This window comes from Mizuhopecten yessoensis, unplaced genomic scaffold, assembly GCF_002113885.1.
Source record: "Mizuhopecten yessoensis strain PY_sf001 unplaced genomic scaffold, ASM211388v2 scaffold2383, whole genome shotgun sequence".
NCBI classification, from domain to species: domain Eukaryota; kingdom Metazoa; phylum Mollusca; class Bivalvia; order Pectinida; family Pectinidae; genus Mizuhopecten; species Mizuhopecten yessoensis.
In genome coordinates this window covers 579,536-604,043 of record NW_018404519.1, presented here as the reverse complement: position 1 = coordinate 604,043, position 24,508 = coordinate 579,536, and the positions used below count along the sequence as shown (strand labels likewise).

The 24,508-nt window shown below is 38.7% G+C and overlaps 1 protein-coding gene across 1 annotated transcript in view; it reads left to right on the top strand.

Annotated features, from left to right (window-relative positions):
• The window catches only part of LOC110445858 (sphingomyelin phosphodiesterase-like), a 42,790-nt gene extending 20,050 nt beyond the window's left edge, over positions 1 to 22,740 (top strand). The window contains exons 6-13 of the mRNA XM_021490685.1: positions 2,620 to 2,730; positions 3,651 to 3,731; positions 8,291 to 8,378; positions 13,109 to 13,191; positions 13,743 to 13,935; positions 17,122 to 17,211; positions 20,865 to 20,959; positions 21,239 to 22,740. Of these exons, the coding sequence (XP_021346360.1) occupies positions 2,620 to 2,730; positions 3,651 to 3,731; positions 8,291 to 8,378; positions 13,109 to 13,191; positions 13,743 to 13,935; positions 17,122 to 17,211; positions 20,865 to 20,959; positions 21,239 to 21,353 (856 nt within the window). The 3' untranslated portion in view covers positions 21,354 to 22,740. The remainder of the gene's footprint in view (positions 1 to 2,619; positions 2,731 to 3,650; positions 3,732 to 8,290; positions 8,379 to 13,108; positions 13,192 to 13,742; positions 13,936 to 17,121; positions 17,212 to 20,864; positions 20,960 to 21,238) is intronic.
• Positions 22,741 to 24,508: the final 1,768 nt, after the last annotated feature.

Below are 24,508 nucleotides of genomic sequence, written 5' to 3'. Positions count from 1 at the left end.
TTAGTGACAGGACGTGCTTATTGTATTTGATGTGTCAGTGCTGTAATTAGTGACAGGACGTGTTTATTGTATTTGATGTGTCAGTGCTGTAATTAGTGACAGGACGTGCTTATTGTATTTGATGTGTCAGTGCTGTAATTAGTGACAGGACGTGTTTATTGTATTTGATGTGTCAGTGCTGTAATTAGTGACAGGACGTGCTTATTGTATTTGATGTGTCAGTGCTGTAATTAGTGACAGGACGTGTTTATTGTATTTGATGTGTCAGTGCTGTAATTAGTGACAGGACGTGCTTATTGTATTTGATGTGTCAGTGCTGTAATTAGTGACAGGACGTGTTTATTGTATTTGATGTGTCAGTGCTGTAATTAGTGACAGGACGTGCTTATTGTATTTGATGTGTCAGTGCTGTAATTAGTGACAGGACGTGTTTATTGTATTTGATGTGTCAGTGCTGTAATTAGTGACAGGACGTGCGTATTGTATTTGATGTGTCGATGTTGTAATTAGTGACAGGACGTGTTTATTGTATTTGATGTGTCGATGTTGTAATTAGTGACAGGACGTGTTTATTGTATTTGATATATCAGTGCCGTTATTAGTGACAGGACGTGTTTATTGTATTTGTTGTGTCAGTGCTGATAATAGTGAGAGGACGTGCCTATTGTATTTCATGTGTCTATGTTGTAATTAGTGACAGGACGTGTTTATTGTATTTGATATATCGGTGCCGTTATTAGTGACAGGACGTGTTTATTGTTTTTGATGTGTCGATGTTGTAATTAGTGACAGGACGTGTTTATTGCATTTGATATATCAGTGCCGTTATTAGTGACAGGACGTGTTTATTGTTTTTGATGTGTCGATGTTGTAATTAGTGCCAGGACGTGTTTATTGTATTTGATGTGTCGATGTTGTAATTAGTGACAGGACGGGGTTATTGAATTTGATATATCAGTGCCGTTATTATTGACAGGACGTGTTTATTGTATTTGATATATCAGGTCTGTTATTGGTGACAGGACGTGTTTATTGTATTTGATATGTCTGTGTTGTAATTAGTGACAGGACGTGTTTATTGCATTCGATGTGTCAGTGCTGTAATTAGTGACAGGACGTGCTTATTGTATTTGATATATCAGTGCCGTTATTAGTGACAGGGCGTGTTTATTGTATTTGATATATCAGTGCTGTAATTAGTGATAGGACGTGTTTATTGAAATTGATTTATCAGTGCCGTTATTATTGACAGGACGTGTTTATTGTATTTGATGTATTTGATATATCAGTGGTGTTATTAGTGACAGGACGTGTTTATTGTTTTTGATGTGTCGATGTGGTAATTAGTGACAGGACGTGTTTATTGCATTCGATGTGTCAGTGCTGTAATTAGTGACAGGACGTGCGTATTGTATTTGATGTGTCGGTGCTGTAATTAGTGACAGGACGTGTTTATTGCATTCGATGTGTCAGTGCTGTAATTAGTGACAGGACGTGTTTATTGTATTTGATATATCAGGTCTGTTATTAGTGACAGGACGTGTTTATTGTATTTGATGTGTCAGTACTGTAATTAGTGACAGGACGTGTTTATTGTATTTGATGTATCAGGTCTGTTATTAGTGACAGGACGTGTTTATTGTATTTGATGTGTCAGTGCCGTTATTAGTGACAGGACGTGTTTATTGTATTTGATATACCAGTGCTGTTATTATTGACAGGATGTGTTTATTGTATTTGATATATCAGTGCTGTTATTAGTGACAGGACGTGTTTATTGTATTTCATGTGGCAATAAGGACCAGGAAGTGCCTAAAGTATTGAATGTGTCAGTATTGTAATAATTGACAGGGCCTGTTTTTAATATTTAAAGGTTAACTTGAGTCAAAAAAAAATCTGTTCATAGAAGAAAACAAACCAGTGATTTCGTGTTCGAGATATATCAGTCTGAGGTCACGCCTCTCTGCCTGGTGAAAACTTATATTAATTTAGTTATTTTCTTGCAAGTTTGCATATCACACCTCTCGATGGGGATACTTTTCTCCATACTTCACGTAGAATGGGCGAATGTGTCCCGGTGGACAGTAATTGTATAAGCTCCCTGATGCTATGGTTTTATATACATATATACTTATCTTATTGTATGTTTGTTCACCACACATCTCGATGCTGAGCTATTTTGCCTCCATAATTCTGATTCTGTCCGGACCTTATGTACGATAGCTTCTCTCCACACGCAACCCCTCACACTAAGGAAGCATTCGTTTACACCCAAACTTCCCTCCATACTTCTCGATTGTTTTAATTGCAGCTTCTCTCTAATCTTTGTAAAAAGTTGTTTACAGTTCAGCGTCTGTTTTGCTTTATCAAGGATTATTAACATTGCAGCCTTTATCTATATTTTCATGAAAGATTGTTTACATTGCAGCTCCGCACCTGCTTAACAATAGCTGCTCCCTACATTATATCAACGATTCTTCAGTATTTATTGTCCGAAATTGTGGCTTCGCTTATAACTATTAATTTTTGTTTACAATACAAGATTCCTCCAGACTTTACTAAGGATAATTTACGACGTAACTTTCCCGAAGATTTTATAACGATTTGTTTAACTTACAGTTTCCCTCCAGACTTTATTAAGGATAACCAGTCCATCAGCTGGTTGTACGAGGCTTTGACCGATAGCTGGGGAACATGGTTACCGAAGGCCGCTCGTCAGGATATATTAAGGTAACTATCGCCAATAAAATCAACCACACAAACTTCCCAGCGAAGTTTAAGTATATCTGTGTTTGTTATTATATTTTGTACAATTTGTTATAATTACTTATGACACAAATGAACTATCTGTTTATATGTTCATGTCGACGGTAAGGTGCTACAGACCAGAACAACAACAAAGCTTCCTGTTTAGGAAGTCATGTTGGTGAAGTGGTTAGAACTACTGTTAGTTATCAGTTTCATGATTTCGTGCCATAGTTCATAAGTCCGAGGTGTTAGCAGGGAGCTTCATATTTTGTGTAGTTCATGGAAATGAAGCTGGATTGATGAAGGCCAGGGGCAAGCTTTATAGTCGCAGGTATGATCTGATTGGGACATTTGCTATTTATTTGTGCGATATGAAGGTCTATGTTTTTTTATAGCGCTTATTAGTTTGCCTTGTTTTGTTGTCACTTGCCGTGTTTTCGGTAAGGATGTGATATTACTTGGATTTGACCAAGATTAACATTGCAGGTGTCGTCGATGAAGCAAAAGACGCTTACCCTTCTGGAACACATGGTCTTGTTCTTCTTGTTCTTTTCAAGCCCCATGTAGATGTTTGTTTTGGTTTTATCGATTTTGAGTTAAATTCCTCTTTTGTTGACACTTTGATATTCTCTGTTTACGTTTATTTGGTATTATTATGCATATTAAGTAAAGCATTGCCTTAATCACAATCTTCATCTCTGCTTGCGGTGCTACCGTTTTTTGAATGCCTATTTTTAGGACGGTAAAACATAAGTATTCTTTCTATATTTTGATATTAGATATATTCTTGTTATATATATTGCAATGTTAAATATATTGTAATGTTAGATTATTGTAATTTTAGAAGTGCTGCATTTTTAGATATATTATAATGGTAGGTTTCTGTGATTTTTCCTTTACAGAGGTGCATTCTATTCCGTATCACCTAGTCCGGGCTTCAGAATCATATCGTTAAACATGAACTTCTGTAACAACGGCAATTGGTATGTATATGTATTACTCAGAAATGCGACGCACAGCATATAACAATTAGGAAGGCATTTGTTCTATCTGTTTTTATAGACAGTTGTGATATCAACTAATCAATGATACTGGTATTGGGATTAATTAGTTGATGTCGTTTAAACGGGAACTAACTTTAAATAAGAAAAGAAACATCGAAAAACTATACTATTGCGATGTCATCACACGTTTGGTTGGTCGGTTTGGGGCACAATCAAATAAGTCGATACAAAAAGACAACAACAGCAGAAGATATCAAAAAAAAATTAATGTTGTTTGTTGCCGATTGGACAGAGATATCCAAACTTCCGGTCCGTGAAAGTTATTGCGTGCTACACCGGAAGTTAAAGTTGTTGTACTTCATTGTAGTATATATTCCAAATAAAGTGTAATAAACAAATCTAAGCTCTGTTTATTTGGCAGTTATATGCATATCCATAAATGAATAATCCGAATTGCACTGCCGTTGGATAAACTGATACAAAACAAAACACGTTATTGATTTAAATAATACACATATTTATTAATTTGGTTTTTGAGAAAGATTGGGGGGGGGGGGGGGGGAACAGAATCATTCCCTATCTTGGGGGTAGATAAATGAAGCTCAATGCTTGAAGGAGATAATTGACAGTCTAACCCTCGTTTGATGCAGCATTGGGTTTGACAGTCAAGAATGTTATGGCAGAAAAGAGAAACCTCTACCCTCGAAGGAGATTTCGTACCTCAAGGCAACGAAAGATCGTACTAAACCTCCAAAAATCCTGGGAAGATAGTATTCACATCCAAAACACTCGAGAAAGACCTCTTATCTCCACAATACCTCAGACAGTGTTTACCTCCATAACAACTCATTAAGACATAGTTTACATCCACGTAATTCTGGACACAATATATCATTGTTATAGAAACTATTTAGGAAAAAAAACACAATTTGTCTTAGTTTGTTAAGTGTAATGTGTCGGTGTTTAAAATAAACAGGAATATTACGCTAACGTTGCGTTATACAATAGCGACAGATATTACTTTCTTAATGTTGTTATTTGGACAGTTCCGCAAATAGGCATCACTCTGCTGAATTGGAAACGCATATTGATTCAAATTGTCTTGAGATATAAAGAATTAATCCATGATAACAATGTCGTTGCATTTGCAGAGGCCGTGAGGTGAATTATGTACATAATTGATAGTATGTCTGTGACGATGACATTTGAAAACGACTCCTACATTTGGGATCTATGAAAACGTGATAAAAACGAGTATAACGTCATCGGTACATATAAAAACAGTGACGCCTTGTTTGGCGTGGTAGGGAATTGGTCGAGTATTCCAAGGTCGTCACATGGAATGATGCATTAGCAGCAAACTGCTTTAGACAGTCTCTTATTACTGCCATATATAATTATCATTGGGAACGGGCGGTAAGTGGGACTTTAAAGTTAGTATCGCAAAGGAGTCTGACATGAGAAACAACTGATGCTGAAATATCAAATGGTGTAAATTGATTTTTTTTGTCTTGAGATCGCAATCTGGTCATCTGGACACCGCATACGAGAACATAGTAATGGCATCTAGGCCAGGTAATTAATGCCTTTCAATGACCTTGTCCGGATAATGGTAAATTTGAAATGGCGCTTGGCTAGTATTGAGAAAGCCGTTATGTCATGTAAGCAGGGTAATGCAAATAGCGCACTGTTATAGAGGCTCAGTAGTGAGAAAGTCTTGAAGTCATCTAAAGCAGACAATGAGACTGCCGTTATGTCATGTAGACCGCATAAAGGTAAAAATCCTAAAGTTCTCTAGGCCGGGCAATGAGACTGTCGAAATGTCATGTGGACCACATAGAAATGTAAAGGGATAACTGTAAAGTCGTCTAGTCGGGGCAAAGAGAATGTTTTAATACTTTGCAGACCGCATAAAGGGAGAATCGTAAAGTCGTTTAGGCCGGGCAGTGAGACTGTCGTTAGGTCATGTAGACCGAGTTAAGGGAGAATAGTCAAGTCGTCTAGGCCGGGTAATGTGACTGTCGTTAAGTCATGAAGACTGCGTAAATGGAGAATAGTAAAGACGTCTAGGCCGGGTAATGTGAATGTCGTAAGGTCATGTAGACCGAGTTAAGGGAGAATAGTCAAGTCGGCTAGGCCGGGTAATGTGACTGTCGTTAGGTCATGAAGACCGAGTTAGGGGAGAATAGTAAAGTCGTCTAGGCCGGGTAATGTGAATGTCGTAAGGTCATGTAGACCGAGTTAAGGGAGAATAGTCAAGTCGGCTAGGCCGGGTAATGTGACTGTCGTTAGGTCATGTAGACCGAGTTTAAGGTAGAATAGTCAAGTCGTCTAGGCCGGGTAATGTGAATGTCGTTAGGTCATGTAGACTGAGTTAAGGGAGAATAGAAATGTCGTCTAGGCCGGGTAGTGTGACTGTCGTTAGGTCATGTAGACCGAGTAAGGGGAGAATAGAAATGTCGTCTAGGCCGGGTAGTGTGACTGTCGTTAGGTCATGTAGACCGAGTTAATGGAGAATAGTAAAGTCGTCTAGGCCGGGTAATGTGACTGTCGTTAGGTCATGTAGGCCGAGTTTAAGGGAGAATAGTCAAGTCGTCTAGGCCTGGTAATGTGACTGTCGTTAGGTCATGTAGACCGAGTTTAAGGGAGAATAGTCAAGTCGTCTAGGCCTGGTAATGTGACTGTCGTTAGGTCATGTAGACCGAGTTAAGGCAGAATAGTCAAGTCGTCTAGGCCGGGTAATGTGAATGTCGTTAGGTCATGAAGACTGAGTTAAGGGAGAATAGAAATGTCGTCTAGGCCGGGTAGTGTGACTGTCGTTAGGTCATGTAGACCGAGTAAGGGGAGAATAGAAATGTCGTCTAGGCCGGGTAGTGTGACTGTCGTTAGGTCATGTAGACCGAGTTTAAGGTAGAATAGTCAAGTCGTCTAGGCCGGGTAATGTGAATGTCGTTAGGTCATGTAGACTGAGTTAAGGGAGAATAGAAATGTCGTCTAGGCCGGGTAGTGTGACTGTCGTTAGGTCATGTAGACCGAGTAAGGGGAGAATAGAAATGTCGTCTAGGCCGGGTAGTGTGACTGTCGTTAGGTCATGTAGACCGAGTAAGGGGAGAATAGAAATGTCGTCTAGGCCGGGTAGTGTGACTGTCGTTAGGTCATGTAGACCGAGTAAGGGGAGAATAGAAATGTCGTCTAGGCCGGGTAGTGTGACTGTCGTTAGGTCATGTAGACCGAGTTTAAGGTAGAATAGTCAAGTCGTCTAGGCCGGGTAATGTGAATGTCGTAAGGTCATGAAGCCCGCGTAAAGGGAGAATAGTCAAGTCGTCTAGGCCGGGGAATGTGACTGTCGTTAGGTCATGTAGACCGAGTAAGGGGAGAATAGAAATGTCGTCTAGGCCGGGTAGTGTGACTGTCGTTAGGTCATGTAGACCGAGTTAGGGGAGAATAGTAAAGTCGTCTAGGCCGGGTAATGTGAATGACGTTAGGTCATGTAGACTGAGTTAAGGGAGAATAGAAATGTCGTCTTGGCCGGGTAATGTGACTGTCGTTAAGTCATGAAGACTGCGTAAATGGAGAATAGTAAAGTCGTCTAGGCCGGGTAATGTGAATATCGTTAGGTCATGTAGACCGAGTTAAGGGAGAATAGTAAAGTCGTCTAGGCCGGGCAATGAGACTGTCGTTAGGTCATGTAGACCGAGTTAAGGCAGAATAGTCAAGTCGTCTAGGCCGGGTAATGTGAATGTCGTTAGGTCATGAAGATCGCGTAAAGGGAGAATCGCCTTTTAGGCTGAGCAATGTCTCAATTTGTTCCAGTTTTTTCCTGCTGCTGTCTTTTGATAAAATCCGTTTGGCATGTCCTCTTCAATCTTATAAAACAACCTCAACCAACGAGTGTCCAATTTGACATCACAGTTACTACAATGTTCATAGAGAATTAAATAATAGCAGTATGTAGCAATGTGAGATTAAGGGGCTCAATCAGGTTCAATAAGTTGGTGTCATGGTAGAGGCTCCCGAGTCACAAAAGAGACTATGGCTTCAAATGTTAACACAGCTTGTATGTATGTATGTTGAATTGAATGGGGTGTATCATGATTGTTTTCATTCATCTCTTCTGTGATATCGCTTATGTATTTTGCAATTACTTGGCGTCATTATTTTGATAGCAAGCCATCACGTGATATTAAAAAATCAAAATCGTTTTATACAATACTTCAAGCAATACAGACAAAATCCAAATGGGTGTTCTTTATGAAATATATCGGTATCACAAACAGGCATATGAAAAAAGATATCCTACAACCCTGACACGGGATAATTAACATTGATTTGGGGATACTTAACATTGTTTTGGGGATAATAACATTGATTTGGGGATAATTAGCATTGATTTAGGGATAATTAACATTGATTTAAGGATAATTAACATTGATTTGGGGATAATTAGCATTTATTTGTGGAAAGTAAAATTGTCATGTCGGAGAGTCCATATTTCGACGTTCTAATGTAATGTAATTTCCAATGATACATTTTTGTAGGTGGTTACTGATCAACACTACTGACCCCAACGGACAGTTACAATGGCTTATTACTGAACTACAAAAAGCAGAAACCAGCAGTGAGAAGGTAAAATCCCGTATATAAATAGAAAACAGTTAAATATAAATACAGTGAAATGGAGCTGGTTGAAGTATGATTTATACAACATTACTAAATATTGTGTAATTGTGTCCCGAGGTATCCTTGACATCCCTGTGTTCCTTGACACATATATCACGCGCCCTGAAGATATCTCTGTCACTTTAATAAAGTTAAATCTACAAACATGGAGGTAATAACAGATAAATGAAGAAATCAAACTACTGACAGGTAAATCCTATATTTTGTTACCTCACGAGAAACAAATTACCGGCATAATTTGCAAACGAACAAACATAAACAACAGAACAAGGACAGTTGAATAGTGTCAAGTATAATACAGCAATAGTGTATTTCACTATTGTTCCAAATGTTGCATACCATTAAGTGCCCCTCGTCTTAATATGGCTTTGTGTCCTGCATAAAATCGGTAGCTGAGTTAATGGCGAAGTATTCGATATCTTGACCCTGTATACCAGCCAACAGCTGGAGGGGAACCACTCGGCAGCCTGGACTGGCAGGAAGGGGGATCATTACTCGCCACTCGGAACTCCTCGGCCGATTCGGTCACCTTCGAAGGAAGGAACTGTAATCGGGGCGAGATGTTCTGAACGCATTACTCGCGTGCAATTAGACAGTGTAATATGTTTTGATAGCTTTATAAGTGGTTCATATTGGAGGCGAATGTTCCTTCTAGTGTCGGCACGTATACCACATACAGGCAAATGTTCCATGGCTTATTCTCAGGGTAATAACATTTTAGAAGCATGCAATAAAAAGCATCATGATTGATAGATGCAAAGTGTTACAATTTTCTTAATGTATTTACATATTGTATTAAAAGCAAATTCATCGAGTTGACAAATAGAAAAAGTCACTGGCACATCCGTCGTCCCGTAAATAAAGTGTAGAATAATTTATGGATTTTTTCACATAGAAAACGTCAGAGATCGTTGTATTTCCAGAGCTGTTTCAGCACGAACATTCACCATTACGGTTATGTGTTTGTATAGTTGGCTCCGAAACAGTGTTTTTGTGAAATATAAACACACACGTTACACATTTATTTTGTTGGGTAAACACAGTTGTATATGACTATGATATCAGATCAATGATTGAAATTGCAAGTTTTATATATGTCTTAGATAAAATCCGATGATTTCGTTATCTCTGCCGTGAATGCAAGTTTCTCAGTAATCTAAACACTTCGTCGTCGAGAGTGTCCATGCTAATGAATCATTACTCCATTATAACTTGTATTTGATCACATCTGGCAAATTATCTGTAAAGTAATTTGCTTCCGTAAAAAATAGGAGTACATTTATACCTGGTAGAAATTGTACTGTAATATTTGCTGCTCTTGATCTGATTAAGTTTTGGGAATCCACTTTTCATATGAAACGTCTTTATTCAAAGATTGTGGAAACATCTTTTTTTTTTCTTCCCTTTTTCTCCTTTACCATCCATTTTCGATCTTGCAAGCAACATGCGCGAGTATAAAAGTTCTACCTGCTAATATATAATTTGGAGTAAAGCAAAGAAAAGCATGGAGGTTAAGCAGTTTATTAATGAGAGATTTATGTGTGAACTTGATGGATAAAGTGGTGGAATGTGAATACGGTTAAAGTAGGTGTTGAGATATTGAGGGAAACTGTAAGCATGACTGATAATGGGTATTGAGATATTGAGGGAAACTGTTATTACAGCTATTAATGGGCCCGGGTGTCGCGATATTTAGGGGAAACTGTTATTACGGCTATGAATGGATGCAAAGATATTGAGACAAACAGTAAGTACGGCTATAAATGAATTTAAACCCATGTTTCTATTATATTAGTTCCTGTACTTGTCATAGATACGGGAGGTTGTAAGGCATGCGTGTATATTAGAACGATTGGTGAATTTAAGATGTTTTGACCGTAAACTATCTCCACACATATCTAAACATCGTGGAGAATCTTTCAAACACGAGAAGAATGTCTGTATCGAATGATATCTTTTATTGAACAAAAGAGTCGAAGGGCAAAGGTTCCACCTAGGAGAAACGATATGATTCCATTACAAACTGTTAATATAAATGGGTTGTACTTCATTTCCCGTCAACATCAACCGAACAGTTATCAGCCGGTATTCCCATAACGTATTCATGAGAACATTTCTAAAATGTTCATGATAGCTACAAGGAAACAAACAAAATGGGAATGTGGAATGTGGGAAGAGCAAATCAACAAAGCATGAAGGAATTTCTTCAAGTTGTAATTTATGTGTTACAGCCTTGTTACTGTCGTTATAGGCGGATGGGTATATTTAAAACTGTGGACTCCAATGCGGAATTAACAACAATTATAGGCAACTTATGTGTTCCCTGTATTTGCTTCATCATATTTAATATATTGTGGTGGCGTTTGAGCGCAAAAGTATGATTCTACTTTATGACACATAGCTACCTACATTTTGACATATATGACATGTCTGTTTGCGCAGTTAGATAGTCTTCTTTACATGACGATTGAAATACTATATACATTAGGATGATTTAACGGTCAGCCTCTCTCCTTACTTCTACTATTAATGACTTGAATGTCATTTAAAAATCAAATTGCTCATCACATGGAACAATGTGAGTGAGAGGTAACCGAAACCCCTTTGAACGTTAAGTGTATTTTTTGTCTATTTAATCGTTAACAGGCAATCTGCTGCAGCCATCGTGCGTGTAATATATCTCTCGTGCAACTCCCGTGCACTCCAATCTCTAGTGTATACACTCTAACGTACTGCATGTGCATCTGCCCGGCTTTATGACTCAGTGTTAGCCGTTCTAGTGTTACAAGGGAACCCGGTTATGAAATGGCATATCCTGGCTGCAGTGATGCATTTAACTGCAAGACTCTGCCACTAGAAGTTTAAATTAGTCTCAACAAGATTTCGCCACACGCTTTGGAAGGAAGAGTCCACTGTACGCTTGGCCAATCTCCAATAGATAGAAAAAAAACAAATCTTTGAACTCTCCTTGGCAACATCTAACATGGACGTCAGACTGTAGGCCTGCTGCCGGCGAAAGACGTAACTTCTGTTGAACAACCTTGTTGCTCGATTTCCTCCGTTATTTAGAAACGTTTTTGTGAAGAGTTCGCGAGAGACTAAAACTATATAATGTTAAAAAAAACAGTGAAGATAAACATGGGTTGGGGAAATTGTACTTTGATGGGAAGAATGTAGGGAATTTTAGCAAGAGGGGTCCGTATTACGCAATCGATATATGTATGTGTTGCTCATTATGTATAGACGAGCATTGAGATAATGTTTATATTGTTTACTACAGTCGTGTTATCGCTAGCCTACAACAGATGCGTTTTAATGTCCAAAGATAACACTTTTTCGAAGTAAAGCTTTCTTTTTTTATGATCCATTGTTATATTTAAATATTATGTCTTATTCATATATATTTAGTCATTACTATTTTACGATGATGGTTGATGTGTATGCCCGAAGTACAATTTTATTTACCCTGATGAAATATTGTTAGTTAAATAAGTTTATATATATATAGCGAAAAATAGTTTTAAATGTCCATGTGACGGTAAAAATATTAATAAAACAAAACACGAAGACTAGTATAATCGGCGAGCGCTTTCGCCCATCTTGGGGCTCTTCAGGCGATTTATGAATGTGTTATATGATATGTATAGCATTATTGATTATGTAATCAAATCGCCTGAAGAGCCCCAAGATGGGCGAAAGCGCTAGCCGATTATACTAGTCTTCGTGTTTTGTTTTATTTATTTATATATATTGATTCAAAGTAAATACTGTATCGATTACAGCTGTAATGGACTTTTTGGCCTGTATCTGTTGGGTGCGGTAATTTAATCCCATCAAATGTTTATACATGCAGCTCCATCAACAAACTATTTTTCTTTTCTCTTCATAATATGTATATACCGGTATATATATTTTATATGTCTTTTCAATATCAAAATAAAAGGTTAGAATTCAAACCATTAGATTCAATTATAATAAAAATGAGTATTAGTAGTTGTTTCCCCTAATTTGATTATTAATTTGATAATACCAACTTGTTTATATGTGTTTGTATGTGTTCTATGTCTATGCTTGTACCACTGTCTGTTACTATGTTTGGAAAGGGCTTAAATAGGCTATGTCTGCTGCCCAATCCATTTGTCCTTTGACAATAAAATTTATTGAAGTTGAATGTGACATAACTCCTTCACGCCGATATCTAGCCTTACATCCACAGGATGAAAAGCTGAACAGGACTTGTTCCGCTATTCAATACACACGATGGCATGGTAATCTTTGCTTACCTTGTCTCCGTCGATAGCTAAACAAAAATGTCATATGCTGTTAAGGTTTCACCGTCTGTTGTGTAGAGGATATTTCACTCTTACCTCTGCATCTTTCCCTCTTGTTTCCCTTTTTTCGTGTATGGCGTCACCATGGCACTTGCACATTACTTTTTGTTGTGAATAATGTTGATCGAAAAGGAAATCAAACGAAATATCAAACAGTGTATCATTAACCTTTGGATAAAAATGCCTCCTTCTGACCATGAAAATGTTAAACCACAAGCAAGTACTTGACAACGACAGTCGTCAGTAATGTTAAGAAACATCATACATATTATATCAGATGTCGTTCATATGAACTCTTTAACATCTTTCTTATATATTCGGAAGCCATGATTTTGTGCATTGTAGGTTCATATTATTGGGCATATATTTCCTGGATCTAGTGACTGTTTGAAGGCGTGGAGCTGGAACTACTTCAAAATTGTCAACAGGTACGATATCCACTTTGCCATATTTTCATTCGTTTTCTGACATTAAACACATGTACAGGTATTTGTGCTTATTTTAAGCACTCAATATAACATATTTTATTATCAAGCCTATCCACTTTCTTAGGCTACTATCCACATTTAAAATGATTATATTATACTAGGAATATGATTAAAAGAAATTTTAAAAGATGCAAAATAAAAACGCTAGCATTGCTGTTAGTGACGTTTTAATATCTGCCATTAAAATTGAATTTAAAAAACCTTTTTAACTTAATTCTGGAAATCGTTATTGTAGACAATTAAAAATAATTTATCCTGTAGCATCCACTGTCATGTTTCATGAAAATATTGAAAATTATTTCGTTTGTTATTTCTATCACTTGATATACACATCATTGTTGTAAATGAACCTGTTTAAGCATCGCATGTTTAATAAATGTGTTGAATTTAATTGTATATATTTTTACAATGGTAAAGTCTATAACGACTATAAAGTGTATGTCTATGCTATTATACCCCGTGTATGAGTGTTCCAACCCTCGGTACTACAGGTACGAGAGCACTATAGCTGGACAGTTCTTTGGACATAGTCATTCCGACTTCTACGAAGTTATGTACGACAACGTCAATTTCACTCGACCAATCAGCGTCGTGTATATCCCGGGCAGCGTGACGACGTTCGCCAACCTAAATCCAGGATTCAGGATATATGAGCTAGATGGATTTTACAACGGCAGTTCATGGGTAAGGCTATCAGTCTTTCACTTTACGATTTGGCTTTGATTTAATTTTCCTTTGTTGCAGTTTTACCTTTTGTGTTGGTGTCTCGTCAGGTTCTGTTCTCGTCTCTCCTTGTTTGGTGTCTCGTCAGGTTCTGTTCTCGTCTCTCCTTGTTTGGTGTCTCGTCAGTTTCTGTTCTCGTCTCTCCTTGTTTGGTGTCTCATCAGTTTCTGTTCTTGTCTCCTTGTTTGGTGTATCGTCAGTTTCTGTTCTCGTCTCTCCTTGTTTGGTGTCTCGTCAGTTTCTGTTCTCGTCTCTCCTTGTTTGGTGTCTCGTCAGTTTCTGTTCTCGTCTCTCCTTGTTTGGTGTCTCGTCAGTTTCTGTTCTCGTCTCTCCTTGTTTGGTGTCTCGTCAGTTTCTGTTCTCGTCTCTCCTTGTTTGGTGTCTCGTCAGTTTCTGTTCTCGTCTCTCCTTGTTTGGTGTCTCGTCAGTTTCTGTTCTCGTCTCTCCTTGTTTGGTGTCTCGTCAGTTTCTGTTCTCGTCTCTCCTTGTTTGGTGTCTCGTCAGTTTCTGTTCTCGTCTCTCCTTGTTTGGTGTCTCGTCAGTTTCTGTTCTCGTCTCTCCTTGTTTGGTGTCTCGTCAGTTTCTGTTCTCGTCTCTCCTTGTTTGGTGTCTCGTCAGTTTCTGTTCTCGTCTCTCCTTGTTTGGTGTCTCGTCAGTTTCTGTTCTCGTCTCTCCTTGTTTGGTGTCTCGTCAGTTTCTGTTCTCGTCTCTCCTTGTTTGGTGTCTCGTCAGTTTCTGTTCTCGTCTCTCCTTGTTTGGTGTCTCGTCAGTTTCTGTTCTCGTCTCTCCTTGTTTGGTGTCTCGTCAGTTTCTGTTCTCGTCTCTCCTTGTTTGGTGTCTCGTCAGTTTCTGTTCTCGTCTCTCCTTGTTTGGTGTCTCGTCAGTTTCTGTTCTCGTCTCTCCTTGTTTGGTGTCTCGTCAGTTTCTGTTCTCGTCTCTCCTTGTTTGGTGTCTCGTCAGTTTCTGTTCTCGTCTCTCCTTGTTTGGTGTCTCGTCAGTTTCTGTTCTCGTCTCTCCTTGTTTGGTGTCTCGTCAGTTTCTGTTCTCGTCTCTCCTTGTTTGGTGTCTCGTCAGTTTCTGTTCTCGTCTCTCCTTGTTTGGTGTCTCGTCAGTTTCTGTTCTCGTCTCTCCTTGTTTGGTGTCTCGTCAGTTTCTGTTCTCGTCTCTCCTTGTTTGGTGTCTCGTCAGTTTCTGTTCTCGTCTCTCCTTGTTTGGTGTCTCGTCAGTTTCTGTTCTCGTCTCTCCTTGTTTGGTGTCTCGTCAGTTTCTGTTCTCGTCTCTCCTTGTTTGGTGTCTCGTCAGTTTCTGTTCTCGTCTCTCCTTGTTTGGTGTCTCGTCAGTTTCTGTTCTCGTCTCTCCTTGTTTGGTGTCTCGTCAGTTTCTGTTCTCGTCTCTCCTTGTTTGGTGTCTCGTCAGTTTCTGTTCTCGTCTCTCCTTGTTTGGTGTCTCGTCAGTTTCTGTTCTCGTCTCTCCTTGTTTGGTGTCTCGTCAGTTTCTGTTCTCGTCTCTCCTTGTTTGGTGTCTCGTCAGTTTCTGTTCTCGTCTCTCCTTGTTTGGTGTCTCGTCAGTTTCTGTTCTCGTCTCTCCTTGTTTGGTGTCTCGTCAGTTTCTGTTCTCGTCTCTCCTTGTTTGGTGTCTCGTCAGTTTCTGTTCTCGTCTCTCCTTGTTTGGTGTCTCGTCAGTTTCTGTTCTCGTCTCTCCTTGTTTGGTGTCTCGTCAGTTTCTGTTCTCGTCTCTCCTTGTTTGGTGTCTCGTCAGTTTCTGTTCTCGTCTCTCCTTGTTTGGTGTCTCGTCAGTTTCTGTTCTCGTCTCTCCTTGTTTGGTGTCTCGTCAGTTTCTGTTCTCGTCTCTCCTTGTTTGGTGTCTCGTCAGTTTCTGTTCTCGTCTCTCCTTGTTTGGTGTCTCGTCAGTTTCTGTTCTCGTCTCTCCTTGTTTGGTGTCTCGTCAGTTTCTGTTCTCGTCTCTCCTTGTTTGGTGTCTCGTCAGTTTCTGTTCTCGTCTCTCCTTGTTTGGTGTCTCGTCAGTTTCTGTTCTCGTCTCTCCTTGTTTGGTGTCTCGTCAGTTTCTGTTCTCGTCTCTCCTTGTTTGGTGTCTCGTCAGTTTCTGTTCTCGTCTCTCCTTGTTTGGTGTCTCGTCAGTTTCTGTTCTCGTCTCTCCTTGTTTGGTGTCTCGTCAGTTTCTGTTCTCGTCTCTCCTTGTTTGGTGTCTCGTCAGTTTCTGTTCTCGTCTCTCCTTGTTTGGTGTCTCGTCAGTTTCTGTTCTCGTCTCTCCTTGTTTGGTGTCTCGTCAGTTTCTGTTCTCGTCTCTCCTTGTTTGGTGTCTCGTCAGTTTCTGTTCTCGTCTCTCCTTGTTTGGTGTCTCGTCAGTTTCTGTTCTCGTCTCTCCTTGTTTGGTGTCTCGTCAGTTTCTGTTCTCGTCTCTCCTTGTTTGGTGTCTCGTCAGTTTCTGTTCTCGTCTCTCCTTGTTTGGTGTCTCGTCAGTTTCTGTTCTCGTCTCTCCTTGTTTGGTGTCTCGTCAGTTTCTGTTCTCGTCTCTCCTTGTTTGGTGTCTCGTCAGTTTCTGTTCTTGTCTCTCCTTGTTTGGTGTCTCGTCAGTTTCTGTAATCGTCTCTCCTTGTTTGGTGTCTCGTCAGTTTCTGTTCTCGTCTCTCTTTGTTTGGTGTCTCGTCAGGTTCTGTAATCGTCTCTCCTTGTTTGGGGTCTCGTCAGATTCTGTTCTCGTTTCATTGTTTCGGGGTATCGTCAGTTTCTGTTCTTGTCTCTTCTTGTTTGGTGTCTCGTCAGGTTCTGTTCTTGTCTCTCCTTGTTCGGTGTCTCGTCAGGTTCTGTAATCGTCTCTCCTTGTTTGGTATCTCCTCAGTTCCTGTTGTTGTTTTCCCATTCTTGTTTGGTGTCTCGTCAGGGTCTGTTCTCGTCTCTCCTTGTTTTGTGTCTCATCAGTTTCTGTTCTTGTCTCTCCTTGTTTGGTGTCACGTCAGTTTCTGTTCTCGTCTCTCCTTGTTTGGTGTCTCCTCAGTTCCTGTTGTTGTTTTCCCATTTATTGTGGTGGGTCCTTGGTCCCTGTTTATTTTTTGTATCGACTTTGCAGTCCAGTTTTGTCTTTGAGTAATGATAATATTATGTTTCTGTTCTGTTTTACATTTCACAGGCCGCACTGAACTTTCAGAACTATTTTCTTAACCTCACTGATGTCAACGTGAGCGACAAGCCAAACTGGGAACTGGAATATGATGCTAAGGTAGAGTAAATCAACTACTAGCAATACTGTTATATATTGATGTAGTCTTGATCAAAAGTTGTGGTATCTTGTAATTCGTTTCAAGCCCACCTGCAAACTACATCATTATTTAAACCGAACATGTGATCAGGAAAACTGCAGATTGGTAAATAATTACGGCGTGGATGTTTCCTTCTCTGTGATTGACAGCCCATCGGGTTAGTGACTGTTGCGTCGTATACTACTTTCAAATCAGTTGCAAATTTAATCGACGTTTAATATAAGCGAGACCCTTATATGATTGATCAAAGCAGATGTGTGAAGCATCAGATTGACTTAACACGTGGCAGACATGGTTAGTCTACGTCAGAAACGAATGTAAAAGAGGAGACGGTCAATTACACTTACGCCTTGTGCCTTACGAAAATATATTTGTAGTTTAAAAACACTGTCGTCTATTTAGGTCAGCTTGTTATAATATAAACATTTTAGCATCCCATGAACGTTTATAAAAGCGGATGTGTTTCGTCCGACCGTCTGACTAAATGTTTGTCATTGGTTATAAGGACATATGAAACGATGTACATTTGACCCATGTTGCCTCACACGAAATAAGACATCAGTCAAAAACAAGATTAACGGTATGAAGCACACTTACACACAACAATGCTTGTACATGTACATTAGAAATAAACACATACATGTATATTAATGCATGCGTTAACATTGTGAATGGATATCTATGATGATGCTTTGATGAACACATCATTGCCGGTAAAGTATGCTACATCTGCATACATTGCATATCCATGCTATACCTTGCATACTTTATCAGGTTAACACGATCTGTTTGTTTTTTCTCTTTGGTTTTCTTTTTTGTTATTTGCTCATGCTAGTTTGCTTTATCATGTTTGCTTTATCTGGTAGACTCTATCTGGTATGTTCTATCTGGTTTACTCTATGAAGGACAATATATAGCTGGTATTCGTAACCTGGTAAATACGCTGGTGTACGTGTTTTATCCATGGTACCAGACAAAATGCCATTCTGAAGAGTTTTCTTCTTGGGCAAGATAGATGTATTATCACACAGCATGAAATGAAGATCGCCCCTTGTTGAAATTTGAATCTCTACACAGCTGGAGACACGAGGAGTTGTGTAACAGGAAGTGCTGTTTGTGATAGTAGTAAACCAAAATCGGGTTCTGCAATTAACAAAAGATCGGCTCATAAATATGTGTTTGTATTTTTAAACTCGAAGATTTGCATTTTTCAATCATTTAATTGCAACAAATATTTTAGAAATTTAATTTTATTTGTGACACTTATTGTTTTTCCCGTAGTAGCAATTTAAATATTGTTATTTTGAAGAAATATTGTTGGTCCTGATGTTGCGTTTATTTTACATAATACGGTACGCCCTGTGTGCTGTGGACAGATCAACTTCACTATGAGTAAATTTTAACAATGCGAGAGATGATAAAGCCGGTCGCACAGTAGTATGCATCTAAACTAATGGAGACCAACCAGCTTGTTTATACATTATTTAACCAATGTGCTATATATTTCCCCTATCTATATCGTACTAAATTTATTTTTTCGCGGGATTTAATTTCGTTGTTTTTTGTTATCCACGAAATAAACAAAATTTAATGTCCCACGAAAATTAATGATTTTACAGTATGCATCTTTTTAGGATCATCACATGATGTTAATTGCGTAAGATGTCTGATGAAATAAATACGATATAGTGATATTAATACCGTGACCAGACAGCTGATGAGTACAAAACATAAGCTGTGTTATCATCCACTAGTGGCAATAAACGCTGGGACGCTAGGAACCGATACGCTGAAATTTAGTTCTCGCTATCACGTGATAAATGACGTTATCACTCCGTTATCAGGGAGCTGTTGGTTTCATCCAATGGCTTGCTAGAATTTAGGGCCTGTTTGTGAAGTATGACTTTAAATTCAATTGAAAATGTTTTAATCAACATCATTCAAAATCGCCAGGAACATTAAAACTGTGATCTGTTGAAGATGTTTGTGAAAATCAATACTGTTCGTTTAGTTGTTTAAATAGTGTCGTCGTTTATCGTTTTTTCACTTACAAAACAGTCTGAATACTAGTGTTTTGATATAATTGTCAGAAATACACTTTCATGGGAAAACGTTCTCGTTGTATTTCTAACGGATTTCTATCATTAAATTATTCCTAAAATGATCCATTGTAATTCAATTCCCGATGATTCAAATGTATTAACTATTCTAGCTATTACGTTGAGGAGGTCATTTCATCCAAATGTATTTGTTATTGATCGAACACGTAGGAACAAACGCATGCATCATTTAGTAGTGGCTTGTGCTGAAGTACGGCCTGCTCTGGGTCGATGCCAGCGACAGTTATCTCTTTTGAGTAGTGGCATAGTTCATGATATTTACACACTATACAAGTTAATTTGAAATTCACCAGTACATCTTATAAACAATATTAATTAAATTGTTTTTACGCACTTTCCCTTCTGTTTCAAAAGTAGTTTTGATTTCCAACGTTTTGACCCCTAGCATCACTGATGATTCCTAGGAGGAAGGCACAGCTGTATGATACAGAGTAATTCATTTTTGACAAACTGTATTTATTACCAAATGTTAAAGGTCAATCACCCGTATGTATATTACGTTCGCCTTTCTCTTACACTATGCCATTGACATGCAGTCCGGTTTGCACCTTCAGACGATGTTTATCGTTTAATACCTAAGTATGATATAAGAGTTGCTCTGTGTGACTAGAATTTCCACCCAACCCTGTTTATCACGTGTTACAATAGAAGGTCGCCTACATTGATAACAAACTTATATCGATGGTTCAATTAAAGATCTAAACAGGTTTTTAGCGGAGAGTTTTACACGCTTTCAAACGGCAGTTTCAACCCGAATGAGTATTTGAAGTATGAACATGCACACATACCAAATAGATACCGTGGCTCCTGTTATTTTCGTGAGCACTTGGTTTCATGATCAGAACAATGACAATATACAAGGAACTTATGAATAAATCTTTTGAAAAAGAGAATAATTAGTATAAACACAAGATCTGTAAGCGAATGTCATCTACCTCACAATTTGGTCATGTAGAAAAGATATTTCTTGGGGAAAATGTCACACACCCTGATTTAGTACGTGTACATTTTTACATTGAATAGAATCAATTCATATAAGAGAGAGCATTATACCTCATTAGCAGTGATTCTGTTCATCTTTCTTCACTATTTCTATTATTTTCGTAATGCAAGAGACTAAATTTCATACTAACCTATTTTCTGTACGTATTGCGTAACAACACGACGTAGTTTCTGCATTATTCATGAACATAACTAGCATTACGTCATTAGATGAACGCGCTGTGATGACCTTACTCCAGACAAAGACTTTATTTCCACTTTTTTCTAGATGCCTACTTAAATATTGCCACGAAGTAGACCATTTTACTTCACGGCAATAATAATCATTCTGTCTTAACACAAGACTCGTCAGTCAATAAGAACACATATTTCCAGGTAGAGGACTTCAGTCTCAGCAAGATGATAATATCCACTATATATAGCAGTATGCTTATTTTGTTTGCCATGCAAAAATGATCGTCAAGTCGTTAAAGTTTAGTGTTGTCTTACAGGCTGACCTCAATCTTACGAGCCTCTTCCCTCAGGAGTGGGACAACCTTATATATCGAATGAAGGCTGACGATGACCTCTTTCAGAAATTCTATAGGTAAGTATTTGAAAATTTAACTCTCTGTTTACTAACCTGTTTATTTCCATTTGTTAAATCACCAAACTGATCACATTGAAAGATGGATGTCGAATATATTGGTATAATACAGGACATCAGTCAACTGTGGTTTAGAAAAAATATACACTTAAACTACCGGGGAATTTTGAAATCTGAAATGACTTCCCATGCCCTTTGCTATTTTTAAATCATGTCTCGAAGAATCGGTATATTGGACGTTTTTCTCTGAAACTTTTCTCGTGCATTTTATCATTACAGGTACTACATGAAGTCAGCCCCTGCTGCCAAGTGTACCGGGGACTGCAAGACCAAGCTTCTCTGTGATCTTAGGACAGGGCGATCACACGACCCCAGTCTCTGTGCAAATATATGAGTGTTAATGTTAGGGTTACTTTTATTGAAGAATTAATTTTAACAAACGAATTAGAGAAATCCACATGGTAGTGCTATATGTGCGTTCAAGTAGTTCCTTCTAAATTATGTTCGCCAGCTGAACAGCTTGCGTGAACAATTGATTTTATCACAGAATACATGTTGATACTATTAACTTAAATGACTGTCCATAATATAATAGTCTCACCTAAATTGGTTGAAAATAGTCGCGTTTGTCGCGCGTTGAGTGAATTAGCGCGAAAATATCCACACACGAAAATTAATTAATACATTAGATAGATTTCAGAACCAATACCAACGCAAAAATGTCCACACTACAATCAGTTTAATAAAGAGCTTCAAAGCGAACATTTCTATCCGCGAAAATTTCCATTTCTACAGTATATGTTCTAATCTCCGATAACTGAAATGATTTGTTTTTTCTTAACTTTTGATGAACAATTACGGGGGGTATTCCAAATATACTGAACGTGATTCCATTCAAAGTCTAGACCTGTGGAGGTATTTTGTAGAAAAACAGACAAAAATGTAGCAGTTCCCAATTTTACGGATTTCTATATATGCTATTACTGTTATTTTATTATATACTCCAGCATTCAGTTCAATGTTCTGTCCGGTTGACAATGTTAGCCGTAGTTGTTAAAAATAGATATGTTTTACGGTTTGTATGCATTCCATGCTTGTTGAATGTGTGTAAGTAATTGAGATATGTAATATGACTTATTTAAGATAGTTTCACAGGTAATACATTATGTCATCGTGTTAAATTAAATTTCAATAGGATATTTCACGCCTGTGTGATGTTAACAAAGTAATCTATGTTCGAGGGTAAGATTTTCAAAGTTTAGCACGAGACTTCGCCAAGTGCTAAATTTAGTTGTTTTTTATTGAGATTTCTCTGCCAGCATCACACATGAGTGATTGATTATTTTACTCCAACTCTTTCCTACCACATGTACCGCGTCATCATCAAGGGCGCTTGAAATGAGTGAACAAATATGAGTTCACCCTGGTTATACTTCAGAAGGTGTTGATGCGAGATGGTGACATTTTCAGAATGAGGGCGCGTGTGAGCTGTCTTACCTAGGTATGTCAAGACAGGTTTAATGTTTCCCTAGCAAAAACGGGAGTACTGCAGTGAAGTGTGGCAGAAATAAGTAGGTTTCCAGAGATGATTTGTAATGCATTCGTGATCATATGCATTCTAAACCTCTAGAAGAAAACCTTAAGAGAACCTTCCAGCGTGTATAATACACTCGTGTTAACATCGTTTAGTGATGGCTGAATTATATTTTCATATTCATTGACGTTTTTTAATTAACACGTTTATTATCGCATATGATTAAATAAAAGACAATGTGAGATGTATATTAGTTGTTTGTCTGTTCATTAACTGTTTAATATATGAACACTGGCGTCGTCGTCTTGCCTCTGTTTAGTTCAGGATTCGAGACAACAGGCCAAACAACATTTCCCGGTGACCAGGACACTTTCAGTTTGGCGTTACTCTTAGCTTGTTTCACATACAGTAGAAAAATCATTTCGTTTTAGTGTCTCATTTATCAAATATGAATTTTGTATAAAAGAAACAACATATACGCATTTTAACTACATATAACGTGTAGCGTACTTTGGTCCGACTCGCTATTTTTTCGATGTTTATTTTTGTGTTTTTTTTAGCTCGCCTGGTCCGAAGGACCAAGGTGAGCTTATGCCATACCGCAGCGTCCGTCGTCCGTCAACTTTACACTACTAGTTATGAACCACTGAGCGGATTTTAACAAAATTTGGTGTGGAGCATCCTTGGGTTAAGAAAAACCAATTTTGTATAAATGGTGGGTCTGGCCCCCCAGGAGCCTGAGGGGCGGGGCCAAATAGGGGAAATATAGCAAATTCTTCTTTAAAATCCTTCTACTTCTGTAGGAATGAAAGTATTTGGTCCATAATTGGTCAGAAGCATCCTTGGGGGAAGGGGAACACAGTTTGTATAAATGGTGGGTCTGGCCCCCCTGGGGGCTGAGGGGCGGAGCCCAATAGGGGAAATATAGCAAATTCTTTAAAATCCTTCTCCTTCTGTAGGAATGGAAGGATTTGTTCAATATTTGGTTTGAAGCATCCTTGGGTGAAAGGGAACCAATTTTGTATAAACCGTGGATCTGGCCCCCCAGGTGCCTGAGCCGTGGGGCCCAATAGGGGAAATATAGCAAATTATTCTTTAAAATCCTTCTTCTTCTGTAGGAATGAAAGGATTTGGTCCATATTTGGTGTGGAGCATCCTTAGGTAGTCGGGAACCAATTTTGTATAAACCATGGGTCTGGCTCACCAGGGGCCTACGGGGCGGGGCCCAATAGGGGAAACATAGCAAATTATTCTTTAAAATCCTTCTTCTTCTGTAGGAATGAAAGGATTTGGTCCATATTTGGTCAGAAGCATCCTTGGGCGAAGGGGAACAAAGTTTGTATAAATGATGGGTGTGGCCCCCCTGGGGGCTTAGGGGCGGGGCCAAATAGGGTAAATATAGCAAATTCTTTAAAATCCTTCTTCTTCTGTAGGAATGAAAGGATTTGGTCCATATTTGGTGTGGAGCATCATTGGGTAGTGGGGAACCAATTTTGTATAAACGGTGGGTGTGGCCCCCCCTGGGACCTGAGGGGTGGGGCCCAATAGGGAAAATAGACGTAAATCTTCAAAATCCTTCTTCTTCGGTAGGAATGGCAGGATTTTGTCAATATTTGGTCTGAAGCATTCTTGGGTGAAGGGGAACCAATTTTGTATAAACGGTGTGTCTGACCCCGCTGTAGGCATAGAGGTGGGGACCAATAGGGGAAATAGAGGTAAAACCTTTAAAATCCTTCTTTTTCCATAGGGATTAAGGGATTTTATCCTAATTTAGTCTGGAGCATCCTTGGGCCATGGGGACTCAATTTTGTATTAGCAGTAGGTGTGGTCTCCGAGGGAGCAGAAGGAAAAATAGAGGTAAAACCTTTAAAATCCTTCTCCGACCATCGGAATTAAGGGATTTTATCCTTATTTAGTGTGGAGCATCCTTGGGTGACAGTGACTCAATTTTGTATAATTGGTGGGTATGACCCCGTAGGGGCATAGGGGTGGGGCTCTGTTTGAAGTTTGTCCTC